General features: G+C 34.7%; 1 protein-coding gene across 4 annotated transcripts in view; it reads left to right on the forward strand.

Moving 5' to 3' along the window:
• The window catches only part of SEMA3A (semaphorin 3A), a 467,035-nt gene that overhangs the window by 420,466 nt on the left and 30,116 nt on the right, over nucleotides 1-16,453 (forward strand). For all 4 annotated transcript variants that reach the window (XM_058725246.1, XM_058725245.1, XM_058725248.1 and 1 more), the window contains 5 exons: nucleotides 491-605; nucleotides 698-767; nucleotides 2,539-2,683; nucleotides 5,941-6,160; nucleotides 9,333-9,424. In XM_058725246.1, coding sequence (XP_058581229.1) covers nucleotides 491-605; nucleotides 698-767; nucleotides 2,539-2,683; nucleotides 5,941-6,160; nucleotides 9,333-9,424 — 642 coding nt within the window. The remainder of the gene's footprint in view (nucleotides 1-490; nucleotides 606-697; nucleotides 768-2,538; nucleotides 2,684-5,940; nucleotides 6,161-9,332; nucleotides 9,425-16,453) is intronic.

Here is a 16,453-nt window from a genome sequence, read left to right on the forward strand (position 1 = left end):
ACATACGATCATAACAGAACTTACTGCTTAAGTTAAAATTTAGTTTCATTTTCATTGAGGAGGTATGTTTTCAAAATGTTTTCTCTAGAATGATTATTAAGGCTGGTGCAAATATTTTTTCAGTATACTGTTTGTAAAATTGAAATTGTTTCAACTGTTTAAGTTTATAAAATATTTGATGCTGGTTTGCTTTTCTCTAGGATCTATTTTCAGTATATGTTACAAGCTATGCATTTATTCTCCCTTCAATAAATTTTCGTTAAGTGCCTATTATGTGCCAGTGTGTTCTTTGTATGTTGTAAGTCATTCTGTGAATAAAGTTTGAGTGAATAGATTTGACCAACAATAAAAAAAAAGCATAGTTACTTGTATTTGTGGTATAATTACTTGCATTTTGAAAAATGAGGAAATTGTTTCTCTGTTTCAAGAGAAATATTTGAAATTATCATTCACATGCACATTTCCTAAAATCAATGTTCTCTCCTTTCAGAATGACTTCGGGGGTCACAGAAGTCTGGTGAATAAGTGGACAACATTCCTGAAAGCTCGACTCATTTGCTCAGTGCCAGGTCCAAATGGCATTGACACTCATTTTGATGAATTGCGTAAGTAACTCATGATACTGGATAGAGAATATTTGTTCAGACTTTGTCATAACCACCAAAATGCAACTTTTCCTAATTTTGTTTTCAAACAGAGGATGTATTCCTTATGAATTCTAAAGATCCTAAAAATCCAATTGTCTATGGAGTGTTTACAACTTCCAGGTAAACAACTTTTTACTATCTTACTATCAAAGAAACTTCATGTCCTGTAGGTGCTTTTCAGGAATCCATAATTTGGAAAATACATTTTTGAAAGAACATTGGCTTAACCTTTGAGCTGTTGTAGATTCTTGGGTGGCTGATGTTATGACGTAAATAGTTTAAAAAAATAAATTTTAGCAGAAATGTCATCACTGTAAATTGAATGATGAAAAATGTATCATAGCCTCAGTATAGCTCTGACTTAAAATTTAAATGAAATGTAGAATATTCTGAAAAGCTGAAATCTGAGCTTTGATCAGACTTTGTAGTGCTATAAACTACAGTGGCAACACTCTTACCTTTCTCTTTTCCTTCTTCCTCCTTCATTCTCTCCCTCCCCTATTTGTCTCCTCCTTCCTCTTCTCCTCACCCTCCTCCATTCCCCATCTTCCCAAGACACTTGCTGTCAATCAAGCAGCAATTATCTCTTGACTATCACATTCGGTATAAAATTTATATTACCTGGAGTTGTTAAAATTAAACAGACATTAATCCATTTCTTCTGACTCCTCATTACTTAGGGCAGTGGTTCTCAGACATCCATCTGAGCATCCATGTGAACCACCTAGAGATCATGCTAGGCCCCGCCTCCAGAGTTTCCGAATCAGTAAGATTAGGATGGAGACTACTTTTTCTTCTATTATGAAAATACCATTATTAAATTCTGTAAATATTTACTGAGACTTACTATGTGTTAGGTACCATGAAATATACAACTGATGTTACAGAAAAGCAACTGGGCCTCTTTCTTCCCTCATGAAGCTTGCATTCTACCAGACATTGTCTATGTGGAGCAGGTTCCAGTAATAGACTCTTATAAACACATGTTTTTCATTTGATATGTTGTATATGTAATTTTCTATGGTGAAAGATTGGTTAAAAGATAAGCATTCCATATTTTAAGTGTGCATGACTGTTTTATATCTTTGTATAAATACATCTCTCAAGCCGTATTTATATAAGTACAATAAAATGGAAAATTGTGGCAGCTCATGGCAAACTTCCAGTTTATTTCAAGTACCTGATTTTTGTCAAGCAAAATGATGGGGATAATTGCCATAATATTCCACTTTGAGTAGGATGTAACAGCTACTAACTTAAAACAATTTTCTGAGTTAGGAAGAGATTATTTTAAATGCCTTCACACAAATCACACTCAGTTACTTGCTCTAATGCTTTTGGTCATTTGGGAGTTAAAAATAATATAATGTGACATATCATTTGACATTAACTATTCATTTTCTGCACCAGTTTCAGCTCCTAAAATGACTTCTTAAACATTTTTGCTTGCTTAAAAGTTCTCTGGTTTCAGTATTCATGATGGAGGCTTAACATAACCAAAATTTATGTTTTTATTTCTTTTGATATCAAAATTAAATATTGCTTTTTAGAAGATCACGTAGGTGTTTTCCCACTGAAGTTTATGTATATTAATGTGTGTACTTCATATCATATGTTGTGTATATGTGATATAAATATATATACTATGAGTATTAATGATGGTTTCAGCTATGCTTCTATTTTGAGCAATCATAATATGTTCTCTTGTGTATCGCCAAAATATATACACATGACTAAAAAATATCACAAGCACTATTTGAGGTTGAATTTATGTTCAAGTTTTGATAATTGACATCTAATAAGATTAATAACCTGGAACAACTTAAGAACAGTTGTCTTGCCACTGTACGAAGATGAAAATCTTTTTTTTTTTTCTGTCTCTCTTTTTTAGTAACATCTTCAAGGGGTCAGCTGTGTGCATGTATAGCATGAGTGATGTGAGAAGGGTGTTCCTTGGTCCATACGCTCACAGGGATGGTCCCAACTATCAGTGGGTGCCTTACCAAGGAAGAGTCCCCTACCCACGACCAGGAACTGTAAGTGGTCTAGGTTTTTAAAATACCAGATGAATAAATTTCTCCTGAAGGTTTATGAAAAGCTGCTACAAGCAGGTGTTAACTATAGATAATGTAAAACAAAGGTACCTTGACTATAAACAAAACAAAGCAGGGATTTTCTATGATATCGTGGAATTCTGCATTTAAAAGCATGTTCTTTAGAGACATTAGTGGTTAAGCTCAGTGCTTACCAGTTATTAATAAGCATAATTTTTGAGAAATAGAAACTAAATGGGTAGACTTATTTGTTTTCTTTTCCAAAAGTGGCTTTCATAGAGAATTGAAACAATTAAGATTCATCTGAACTTGTTCTCCCTAGCTAGAATGAAGGCTTCAAGGATTGCCCATTAAATAGGAGGATGAAAAGTTTTAAATCAGTACTATTTTCCCATGGGAATGGGACACACCCCCTCAAGTACGTAAGAGAGATATGCAGGAAAATCTCATAGAACAGGGCCTAGATATTTTAACAGACACTGTCTACTCTCGCTGACCGCTCCTTTTTCCCTCCAGCAACCCTGGGGCACATTCAGGCTTGAAAAAAAATTGGAGAGAACTCAAAATAAAACCAGCTTTGAATCTGCAATTTAAAGTAGGGCGAAAAAAAAAATACGGCAGGAAGTGAGTGAAGTTAGCAGTGATGGCAGAGGTTGTACAATACCTGCACCCAAGTGCAACTGCTCTAATCCTAAGAATCTTTAAGGAAATAATTTCCCGTGATGCAAAAACTTGTGTTTGAAGTTTAGCCATTGCTGTAATTTTACTTCAGTTTGGTTTATTCTGTTAAATTCAAGTAAGTTATGTTTTATACATTTTATTCAATATGAGGATTTTAATCTTATTTTCTCTGTTTTTGAAGTTCTTTATGGGAAAATTGAAAATTTTGCATTTTATAAATATTAATTCTAGCCGGTGGTTCTTGTGGATACAAAACCTGTGTAGGCTTCCAGAAGAATGAACCAATAAGATGAAATATTGATTATATGAAGTAAAATGGGTTTTACGAAAAAGCGCAAGATATTTACTCCATCTCTTAATGGCAGACTGCTTCTACTTTGTTGGTGATGAGTTTTCTAACCCTATGGCTCGTTAAGGCCAGTGTATTCTAAGTAGGACCTGCCTCTAGGTTTCACTTCGACAGCTTTGGTGCAGTTCCTTCAGCATGCTAGATGGTGTACTGCCATTTGGAGATACAAAGGTTTTGATCTGAATTTGTACTCAGTATATCTGCAATTAAGGATAGCCATTGGAAATTACTGTGTGCCAGACCCTGTTCTAAGAAATTTATATTTATATATATTGTATTCAGTAGCACAGCCATTGCTCCCATTTCACAGATGAGGATTCTGAGGCAAAGAGAGGAAGCAGGACTCAGTTGAGGCAGTTTGGTTCTAGGGCTGGTGTTCTCACTCATTATTCAGAATTGTTAAAACATGGCATAAAAAGTCAGCAGTATGCACCAACTGTTAAAGACAGAAGCAGAAAGCATTGACTAATCTAGGAATCAGGGAGTGGCCAGCAGAAGGGCACAACACCTAACTCCATGACTAAAATTCATTTGAATGAGTTCATTAATTCTATCAAGTGGCAGCTGAGAATAGCCATTTTGTCAACACTACTGGAGAAAAACATACTAAGTGAAACATATTAAATAAGTAGCTTTATAATTTACTTAAAAAGTAATCCTTTAAATCCTTTGTTGTATTAGTGTATAATTGTGTGTGTCTGTTTATACACACACACATATATATATACATGCATATATATTCCAAGATAGATGCTCTTCCCGTTTCATAGCAAGTTTATTTATTTCATTTCTCATGAATTATTTATGATCTGTATCAAGGTAATGGCAAAGACCATTGATTTCTCCTAAGCCTCTTATAAGATCAAGAACTTCTATTAATTATAGTTCAGCTCCCAAGCTCTTACATTAAATGACAAAAATTACTTAGGCATAAGACAAAAAGCAAGAGGCTGGAGATGTTTTACTTTGAATGCTTTTATCACATAATTAAATGCAGTGAAAAGAGACACAGTGGAATCTGAATTTTCTCATTTTTGTTTTATTGCCTTATATGGAGTGTTCATAATTCAGAGGTGATATTATGCCAGTGTACCACAGTGCTTCATTTCTGACTCTCTGTAGCCATCATCTGTTCAACTTGTCCACTTGAATTGGTCAGTGTCATTGCCATGCAGATCGTTAAACACTTTTCGTTTTTAAGTTTATTTATTTATTTTGTGAGAGATTGAGCATGAACATTTGAGGCACAGAGAAAGGACAAGAGGGAGGAACCCAAGCAGGCTCCACACTGTCAGCACAGAGCCCAGTGTGGGGCTCGAACTCAAGAAACATGAAAGCATGATTGGAGCCGAAACCAAGAGTTGGACACTTGACCATCTGAGCCACCCGGGCACCCCCAGATTATCAAACGCTTTGAATAACACCTTTCCTTACCCTTATAATTAATTTTTAATGAGAGAGTACTGTTGGTACATTTTGTGTTGCTTTTTCAGGGTTATGTTAGAGGGGTGACTGGGTGGGTCAGTCGGTTAAGCGTCAAACTCTTGATTTCAGCTCAGGTCATGATCTCACGACTCATGGGTTTGAGTCCCGCCTTGGGCTCTGTGCTGACAGTGTGAAGCCTGTTTGGGATTCTCTCTCTCCCTTTCTCTCTGCTCCTCCCCAATGCATGCATGTGCTCCCCCTCTCTCTTTCTCAAAATAAATAAACTTACAGAAGAAAAGAATAGTTTAGTTGTCTCTTAGCTTAACAAGAGCCTTTGCATTTTAGCATGATGCCCTGGGGGGAAAATTTATCCAAGAAAATTTTTCTGAGATTCTCTAATCTGATTATTAATTGGATTTAGTTGTAACATATTCCATTTCTTATTCCAAATACTTTATCCTATCAGTAGAATATATTAGTTGCCACTAAAAGAGCATCAGACTCCCATACACTGAATTCATTAGATGCATTTGTAGTTTTAGGTAAAAAATGGTGACACAACTAAATCCCATTGAGACTTTAATTACATTTAGGAAAAAAATACTCTATATTACATCTATTAATTTAAGTAATATTATTTTTTAGTTTATCAGTTACTTAATTTTAAAGAAATAATGACAGGTTGGATTTAGTTTATGACCATTGAGGTTACAAATTATTATATAATTTGTAATTACATTCACTATATTTTAATCAAAAGTTATTCTTCTCTTTATCTTAATAGTGTCCCAGTAAAACATTTGGTGGATTTGACTCTACAAAAGACCTTCCTGATGATGTTATAACATTTGCAAGAAGTCATCCAGCTATGTATAATCCAGTGTTTCCTATTAATAACCGCCCAATAATGATCAAAACAGATGTCAATTATCAGTTTACACAAATTGTGGTAGATCGAGTGGATGCAGAAGATGGCCAGTATGATGTTATGTTTATTGGAACAGGTAAATGTTTTTAATTTTAGCCCTGAATTTCCTTGTAGACCGTTAACTTACTGAGTAAACTAAGAACGGAGGGAAGTTTTTAGAGTCGCTGTCAAGATAAAGTTAATCTCTAATAAATGACTAAAAAACCTGAACATCCACCATGACAGTGCGTTATTAAAAAGTAATAATTTGAGGTATATTAATTTAAACAAAATCTCCTTTTCAATCAAAAGTTGATTAATACATTCAGGTAAGGCTAATGATTAGGTAAACAATGTCTAGAAGTGAATCATAACTCTTTTCTGTCCATTGATTTTTAGAACAAAGATGTATCTTCAAACCATGCCCAAAACTCCCAAGACATTCGATAATGTTTCTGGGCTATATTGATGCAAAATTACCTAACTTTAAAATTATCATGGGGCGCCTGGGTGGCTCAGTCCGTTAAGCGTCTGACTTCGGCTCAGGTCATGATCTCACGGTCCGTGAGTTCGAGCCCTGCGTCGGGCTCTGTGCTGACAGCTCAGAGCCTGGAGCCTGCTTCGGATTCTGTGTCTCCCTCTCTCTCTGACCCTTCCCCGTTCATGTTCTGTCTCTGTCTCGAAAATAAATAAACATTAAAAAAAAAAAAAGTATCGTAGGATGGAAATCTTGTACAAAATAAATTTTGGCAAAAATTTGTTTAGTGTTTTTGCCATACAATGGGAGAAAACAAAACAAAGTAAAAATTTCATCAGTTGAAGAACAAAATGGACCATAAGAATCATCAGATAAATTTTAGGTTCATTTCTACAGAAATTTAACAATACATTTTTAGTAACTCCATGATTAGAAACAAACTTTTTGCATATATATTTTCAGAATGAATCCCATTGTATTATGACATATTTTCCCCCTACTCTCTTTATTAATACTATTTTGAAAGCACCAGTTACAAACCTGAAACTTGCTATTTAGGGTCAGATTCCATGGCAATAAATTCCTAGTCTCCATTAGCATTGTTAACTGACATAAATCAGTGGGAAGCAGAGTGACTGCTCCACTGAAACCTTGTATAATAGCATGTATTTTCCCTTGGTGAGAAACAGAAAAAAAAAAAAAAACTGAATTAACTACAGGGCAATGGCAACTGTGTGGTAAGTGCTTTAAAGACATAAAGTCTTATAATGAAATTGTGAAATACTTATATTTTCAGGTGTAACAGTGTCAGGTTCTGAGCAATAGAGTGCAGTTTACTTTTATGAGTGAGAACATTTACCAAATTGTAGAATCCCAAAGACACTCCAAGTTTGATAAAAGTCCGTGAATTCCAAGTATCAACTTCTGGTTATATAAATCTTTAGAAACTGTAAGATGATAGGATTTGTCTTCAGTAAATATTAGTTTACCATTTAATGTCAAAGTATAATTAGATCTATCTACAGAGTAATTAAGTTTATTCAATAATGTCACACTTACCTTTTTTTTTTTTCACCTCTGGCCTAAACATGTTGAGAAGTCCCTCACTCACTGTCAATGAAGCAAAAGCTTGCTTCCGGCTATTTGACCAAAGAAATCCAGTCATGAGTTTTTAATTCCTTTTGGACACAGGCTATCTTTAAAGGGACCAATTTCATGAGAATGTTGAATGTCTGAAGATGCAAATGGCTATTGGTCAGTACAGGCCAGGGTCATCTGTCAACAAAGTAAATTGATTATAGTAATTTTATCTTTTAACTGGGTTGCACATCACAGTGTATTGATCCTAGTTGAGTAATCTGATTCAATTTGTGTGAAATTGTTTGAAATACTACTCAGTAAAACTAGATCTGGAACACAGATAAAGTTATGTTTGGATACTGGAAACCCATCAGAGGCACTGAATAGATTAACCTAATTTACCTTTAATCTTTGGTGTTATGAGTAGTCTAAAGTCCTATAAACATAAAAGTAACCTCTTAACAGAGGACACTTTTTTCACTTTACAAGGGATACACTAGCAACTTTTCTTTCTTTCTTCTTCTTTTTTTTTCCTCACTAGCAACTTTTCTTATCTCACATAGCACATCATATTGATGCCCCGAAAATGGTTATCAATCGTTATTCACTGAATACAGTAAATGATTTTTCCGGTGTGGCTTATTCTTTACTGGTATGATTCTTCTTTTCAAATAATGAGTCAGTTGAACTTGATTAAAATGAGCCAGTTGAAGCTAAAAATAATTGATCAGCTGATCAGAACTGGAATGTTGAAGAGTCCATACTGGAAAAATAATATCTTCTAAACACAGTTTAGGGTAAAAGCGACAGCTCTTTTCCTTGAAACAATTTGTCTCTTTTCACAATGAAAATTAGAATAAACAATCCTTTAAATCTCTATACAATGTATTCAGTTTAATAGTTTTTATGACATATGCTGTGGAATTTAAATTTCTTTAATACTCTAAAATTGATTATTCAAGACATTAATCAGACCAGTTTGTTAACCAGAGTTGATTAATCAATATTGAGCAACTACCAGAACAAGTAATCCAAGGTGTTTATTTTGTGAAATCAAGTTATTGTCATTCATCACTTAATGGTCATTGAGCCGTCTTTAGGGGCCTATGAGTACTACAGGCTTCCGGGTGCCTGGGGGATGAGCAGCAGGTTCTGAGGCTTCACTACTTCTGTTGCTGGACAGCATTCCTTGCATTTTGCATCTATATTAAATCTTCACAGGTAGTCCCAGATTTCACAACAAAAGTGGAAAAACTTGCTATATCAACTGGCATTATTTTTTTTAGTTATTTTTTTTTCCTGAGACACTTGACAACAGAGATTAAAAATTAAAAAAAATATAATTCAACCTAGTGATTAGTATGTGTGTATGTGTGTGTATATATATGTGTGTGTGTGTGTATATATATATATACACACACACACACATATATACATTTAATTTTGCAATTTCAGAATAAAACCATCTTCAAAGCTTCATATATTTCTGAAAATTCAGCTATTTTCATTGCACAGCTATGTTCACACTTTATCTAGTTGCATGTAATGCATTTGAATATATATTTTACCAGTGCTGTAACAAAAAAAAAAAAAAAAAAGGAAGACTGAGGTCAAAATGTACTTTCTGGTCAAATACTATTTCCATTCATGAACATTAACCTTTGTTCAGATCTATTTAAACTGTGTTCTCCTCCTCCACTTTCTTTCAAAGATGTTGGGACCGTTCTTAAAGTAGTTTCAGTTCCTAAGGAGACTTGGCATGATTTAGAAGAAGTTCTGCTGGAAGAAATGACAGTTTTTCGGGTGAGTGCTGCTTAATTTCAAGTGTCAACAAGTTCACTTGTATGTCTTTCCCCCAGGACAGCTGCACACTGAACTTGGTATGGACAAGTAGTCTAGCATACCCTTCTAATTAGCTTGTCAATTAGAAAGCCAGACACTAGTCAAAATAAACCTTGAAACTTTCAATGCTAGTTAAATCTAAAAATGTAAAGAAATATATTCTTGGCTCATATTTTGTTTTCTCAATAATAAAATATGTGATTTACATTTTACACTATTTATGTAGGTTACCTCACTGAATAAACTCATGCTGCTCCCTGCCCCCCACCCCCCAATCTCCTCTTTCATGCTTTAGGATATAACTGGAATGATAGGTAACTTCCATGAGTGTATTAAGAGAAAAATACACTCAGAATGATAGGGGAATGAAGACATTGCAGTCATTTTTTTTGGCTTATTCATGAATTGTTTTATCATATTTTCTTAAAGAAATAATTTGTTAGCAAAAAAAGTTTGAGGTGTTTAGATCATTGGTGACAAATTTGTTATGGGTTCCTAGTCTACACACTTAAGGAATGTATAGATACTTGTTCCTTTGTCCAGGATCATGGATGGCCCGGGTAAATTTATATAGGACTGGGGGTAGAGGCAGCAGAATATGGGTTGAAGTGAGAACAGAGAACTGAAGTAATATAACATACACCATAATGCCCGTTGTTTCTTTTAGATAACGTGCTAATAGGGGAGAGTGTAAATCTAAGCACACCTTGATATGAATTATTTATGAATTTTGACAGGGAAATAGATGCCTATAAGAAGTGTTATTTCAATTTTTTATAAAAGAATAATGCAAACATTGAGACATTTATAATGGCAAAATAAAGTGGAATTAGATGACAAAAAATGAGAAAACATTTGATCTAGTCTCACAACTTAAAATTATCTCATTTAGTCTCCAGGTGTTCCAGATACTTTAAATTTGTCACTTGTCTTAAATATTTTAATTGTGAGCAAAGACTTCCTAAGACTTTTCGTAGCCCCATATTTCTAGACCATTTTGTTTAACCCGGTAGGGCTCTTGCTCACTATTCAGTAACATTTTGAAGAGAAAGTAGAATATGGCAAGTTCTTAATATATATTCACATAATTAAAATTATGATTAGCACTGAAACAAATCACTGGTGAATCAAGACATATAGGTATCCTATAATAAAAACAAAACAGTGTTCTGGTGGAAGGACTTTAGGCTTTTCAGTCACATCTACATAGCATTTTTTGGAAACATGTGTATGGTCTCTTTGAGCTCCCCCATCAGTGAAATGGCTGATTTAATACCTACTTCACAAGGAAGCTAGGAATCTGATTTTGGCTCAGATCATGATGTCACGGTTTGTAAGTTTGAGACCTGCATAGGGTGAGCTCGAGCCTCACTTCATCTGCACATGAGCCCCGCTTCGGGTGAGGTCATGCCCTCTTTCAGGTGAGCTCATGCCTGCTTTGGGTGAGCCCACTTCTCTCTCTCTCTCTCTCTGTCCCTTGTGGGATTCTCTCTCTCTCTCTGCCCCCCCGCCCCACCCCACCCCACCCCTCACTCACTTGTGCCCTCTCTCTTTGTCAAAAAACAAAATAAAACAAGGAAGCTAGAAGAACTAGAGACCCTTACATAAAGCATCCAGGGTAGTGCCAGGTACCATGCTCAAAATTTTATTAATACATGTTTATTGTTTTAGAGTGTTGTTCATGTGTATTGTTTTACATTGAAAGTAAGCCACATTTCCAGTAGACTTTTCTATTAATTTTTGGGTTAAGTCTTGAAAATAATAAAAATCGTCACCATCCTATTCTGACTTTTAAAATCATATATTTTGGCCTTATTTTATGTCTATTATAGAGTAATAACTAATCACTCTTGTTCACTAATCACAAACTTGTTCCTGTTTCAGTTTCAGTATTTATACATTGATACACTAGCCTATGAATTCAAAAATACATTTATCCAAATGGACTGTATTAACAACATAGAGTCCATCTATGTTTATCAAGTTACAAGCACTAAGAGGTGAATAAGCAGCATGCTGTCTTGTGTTCAATAGCACACAATTGTTGTGTCTCTGTAGCCTAAAATATGTTTTCAACCAACATCTATTAAATGAATGAAGGAATCAGTATTTTTTTATTAAAATCCAAGTTCGTTAACATATAGTGTAATAATGGTTTCAAGAGTAGAATTGAATGACTCATCACTTACATATAACACCCAGTGCTCACCCCAACAAGTGCCCTCCTTAATGCCCATCGCCCATTTAGCCCATCTCCCCCCAACACCCCACCAGCAACCCTGAGTTTGTTCTCTGTATTTAAGTCTCTTACGGTTTGCCTCCCTCGCTGTTTTTATCTTATTTTTCCTTCCCTTCCCCTATGTTCCTCTGTCTTGTTGCTTAAATTCCACATGTAAATGAAATCATACGATACTTATCTTTCTCTGACTGACTTATTGTGCTTAGCATAATACCCTCTAGTTCCATCCATGTTGTTGCAAATGGCAAAATTTCATTCTTTTTGATCACTGAGTAATACTCCATTAATCAGTATTGGTGAGAAAATGAACTATGAGAAATTAAAGATTTGTGGTATTCCTCAGGGAGCCCATACTTAAAGTGAGGTGCCAGAATATGTGGAAAACAGACCGGAAATAGCAGCAAGTTATCCCATTGATTATATCCCATAGAATTCTCTAGCGGAAAGAAAAAATTTTACCAACTCTCTATATTTAGAAATTTATATCACAAATGAAGTTATAGGAGATACTGAAATACTATGTTAGCTTAAAAATATCTTTATTAATTCCAGAAACTCTTACTTTTGTATTTGCCATGGTTCCTTTGTGACTTTCCCTTTAGTTGTTGTATATGTTATTACCTGTGCCTCTAGGATTTTAAGTCTGCATTTCACATCTCAGCTATGTTCTTTAGTACATTACTAAAATTCTAGTTTAAAAAGGTGTTAATGTAAGCTAATCTGTTAAATGATGTAACAAAATCTTAAAAGGTTGAAAGCCAACAATCTTACACTCACAAATATTTAATATCTATTAGATTTTATTATCTTGCAGTTTCCAGGGAAATATGTAACTGAATTAAACCTATGATAACTACTGAGTGACATTTTTGTGGTTTTTAAGATATCATCAGAAAGGTTATTGATCATTCTGTAACAGATATAAGTAAGTAATATTATGCTGGTATGGAAGTGATTTTTTGTGAGTTTACGATTTTGTAAAAAGATTCTTTGCAACCTGGGACACATCTCCTTCCATAGATAAATGCCCCAGTTCTCTCCCATATTCTATGCTACGCATTATTGTCATTATTATTTCTTTGGCACTCAAGTAGACAAAACATATTTGGGCAGAGTTTAGAGAAATGTTTACTTTTAACATTCTATTCTATCAGGCAGAGTTCATACATATATTATGGTCTAGCAATTGGAATATTTCACTGTCAAACTTTGTTTAATTTTGTAGTGGGAGGAAAAAAAACACAACACATTAAAGCAATTGCTATATACAGTGAAACAAGCAGAGATATGTTACAGTTTCTATATTTCTATTTAAGCCTTACATGTCATTCCATTTAATATAAAATAAAATTAAAAAGTGTTAAGCTGAGCATAACAGTATTTTGACAAAGTAAATAGACGAGGAACAAATTTAGACTTATGTTAGTATCTGATACTCTTGGATTTTAATGTCAACCAACAAGTTAATTTTACCAAAATATCATCTCTAGGAGACCATATTCATTATGTGTCCTTGCTACGCTGAATAACCAAACTTCATATAAAAACCTGAATTAAAGCCAGTACTATATCCTTTGCCATCTTGAGATTGGTTTTAGGAAAACACCCTGGCTAATCACTGAACATTTCAGTGGTTTCAGTTATATCCAAGATACTTTTTTTTTTAATTCTGGGTGAAATAAAATCCCAATCAGAACATAGAAAGAAAAATATCCCTCAGTAATAAAAATTTCCATTTTGGAATAAAATTTTAATAGGTAATAAGAGGTGAAATAAAATTGGCATTGGTATAAGACTCGAGAAATGATTTTAAATTGCCGTTACATATTCAAAATGGTATAGAAGTACTAAGATGCAAACTTAATTCAGATATTACTTGGAATCATAAATGTGTATTTGGACCATATTTACTATGTGATTCTGAACAACTTGATTAAAGTCAAGCAAGCCTCAATCTCAAATTTTTAAAGTTTTTTAAAAATTAATTTTACTAGTAAATTAATATTACTAGTAAGGTATTAACAATAGCTATTGTTAACTAATTATACAAATGAAAATCTCTTTAAAATTCTTGAAAGGGGCGCCTGGGTGGCTCAGTCAGTTAAGCGTCCGACTTCGGCTCAGGTCATGATCTCACAGTCCGTGAGTTCGAGGCCCGTGTCGGGCTCTGTTGACAGCTCAGAGCCTGGAGTCTGTTTCAGTCTGTGTCTCCTTCTCTCTCTGCCCCTCCCCTGTTCATGCTCTGTCTCTCCCTGTCTCAAAAATAAGTAAAATGTTAAAAACAAATTTAAAAAAAAAATAAAATAAAATTCTTGAAAAAGCCCACGTCTATAACTTACTTAAAAATATTCAAAAGTTGTAAACCTAGACATTTGCTGATTTTCACTTTACTCAGTATGGGATCTTCTTTCCTGCAAGGAAGGTTTTACTTTTTGACAGAGGAGTGTTACATCAAGAGGCAGTGCATTTAGCACCACGGGTTTTATTTATAGTCCTATTGACTGCAAAGGATTGCAAGGTAGTTACATTGATAACGCATGCATTTTAAACTCAATTTATGCAATGTTCCATGAACAGCTGAGCTAACAAATGAAAGAGTTTAATTTTCATTCAAATGTAAAACATAATTGATGCTTTCCAAAACCTAGTCTATTAACTCATTCTGAAGGAGCGTCCGCATGCTTTAGCATCCAGGGAGTTATGTCAGATTCTCCTGGGATCAGTAGGTTGAAAAGCTCTGCAAGTGAGAAAGTTTAATAAGGACTGGATTAAAATATCTGCAAAAAATAAATAAAAAAAAATAAAATAGAGTAAATTAGAGTCATAGAAAATCTTGAAAAGATGCTAAGTTTTTAATTTCATTTTTACTTGAACACTAATTAACTTTGCAATTGAAACCGGCTTCATGAAAAAATGCTTATGAAGCTACATCTGTTTTAAATGGAAGTCATATTCACCACCAGCTCTTTCTCAGAAAAAGAAATATAGCTTATTTAAATGGATTTCATCTGAATATATTGTCTATTAAAATTGAACAGCGTACAGCAAATAGCACATTCTATTCCAAACTGTTATTAATTTCCTGGCCTAAAAAATAAATAAAATTCTTTTAATTAAGAGATCCTAGGATCTTAATTTAAGAATTTTGAAATCATAATATGGTACAATAGAGTTTGGTTGTGTATTAGGGTTTGTTTTGTTTTACAATTTGTGTATGAAATAATTTATTTTCATCTACTTATAGATGTTTATTTATTTATTTTTGTCAGTGATCATGAAATGCCTAAATATTTTTTTTTTTAATTTTTTTTTTCAACATTTTTTTTTATTTATTTTTGGGACAGAGAGAGACAGAGCATGAACGGGGGAGGGGCAGAGAGAGAGGGAGACACAGAATCGGAAACAGGCTCCAGGCTCCGAGCCATCAGCCCAGAGCCCGACGCGGGGCTCGAACTCACGGACCGCGAGATCGTGACCTGGCTGAAGTCGGACACTTAACCGACTGCGCCACCCAGGCGCCCCATGAAATGCCTAAATATTAATCAGGTTCACCATTACATAGTTGCACTTAGGTTTTTATAAGAAACTGGACATAGCTAACTTTCACTTCAGTTATACTAGCATTAATTCTCTATCCCAAAAGCACTTTCCTTGCACTTTGGCTGTAAAATTTATTTCAGGAAAGTCTACGTGAAGTTAACTGCTTACATAAGTACATAACTATTTCTCATGTGAAACTGTTGGAATGGAAGAAGTTGCTGTGGAAAATTTTCCTAACTCCTTCAAATTGTCTGTTTGGGTTCATTGATTCCAATACTATACAGACCTCAATACAGTAGGCAATTTTGTCTTTTATTTATTTATTTTTTTTTTTATTTTTATTTTTTTTTTTTTCAACATTTTTTATTTATTTTTGGGACAGAGAGAGACAGAGCATGAACGGGGGAGGGGCAGAGAGAGAGGGAGACACAGAATCGGAAACAGGCTCCAGGCTCCGAGCCATCAGCCCAGAGCCTGACGCGGGGCTCGAACTCACGGACCGCGAGATCGTGACCTGGCTGAAGTCGGACGCTTAACCAACTGCGCCACCCAGGCGCCCCGCAATTTTGTCTTTTAAAGCTGAAAATCTGTGATGAATTGTCCCCTTGATTTTTGTGATTTGATGGTACCAAATTTTAAAGATATCTCCGCAAAGAAAAAAATCGGTGGGTATGCCAAGACATCATAGCTGTCTTTCTGACTGATAATCCTATAGAAAGTTCTTATTTTTAATTTCACTAATTTATGCTATGGAAATGGGAAATAATGGGAAATCTCTAAATTGTTAATTTACATCCTAAGTCATTTGTTTCATTTGTGTCTCTGGCAAGTTGTCTTAAATTTGGTAGGAATATCCTGTGATCAGTTTAGATATCTGAGTTTAAAGTGAAAATCTGCAATTCTGAAGCATAGAGGGGGTAATTAAAACCACAAGAGTGGATGAGCTACCAGGAAAAGAATGTAGCATTCAAAGGAGAGTGGAAAGGAGCAGGCAAGGGAAGGCAAACAGATGAGGAATGGCTGAAGGACGAGAAGACTGTGAAAGAGGCTAAGAATAAATAGTGGAGCTGTAACGCATTGGGCTCCTGGGTGGCTCAGTGGGTTGGGTGTCAACTCTGCATTTCATCTCAGGTCATGATCCCAGGTTTGTGGGATCAAGCCCCACATCCATCCAGCTCCGAACTGAGCCTGGAATCTGCTTAAGATTCTCT

This window comes from Neofelis nebulosa, chromosome 4 (assembly GCF_028018385.1).
Source record: "Neofelis nebulosa isolate mNeoNeb1 chromosome 4, mNeoNeb1.pri, whole genome shotgun sequence".
Classification (NCBI taxonomy): domain Eukaryota; kingdom Metazoa; phylum Chordata; class Mammalia; order Carnivora; family Felidae; genus Neofelis; species Neofelis nebulosa.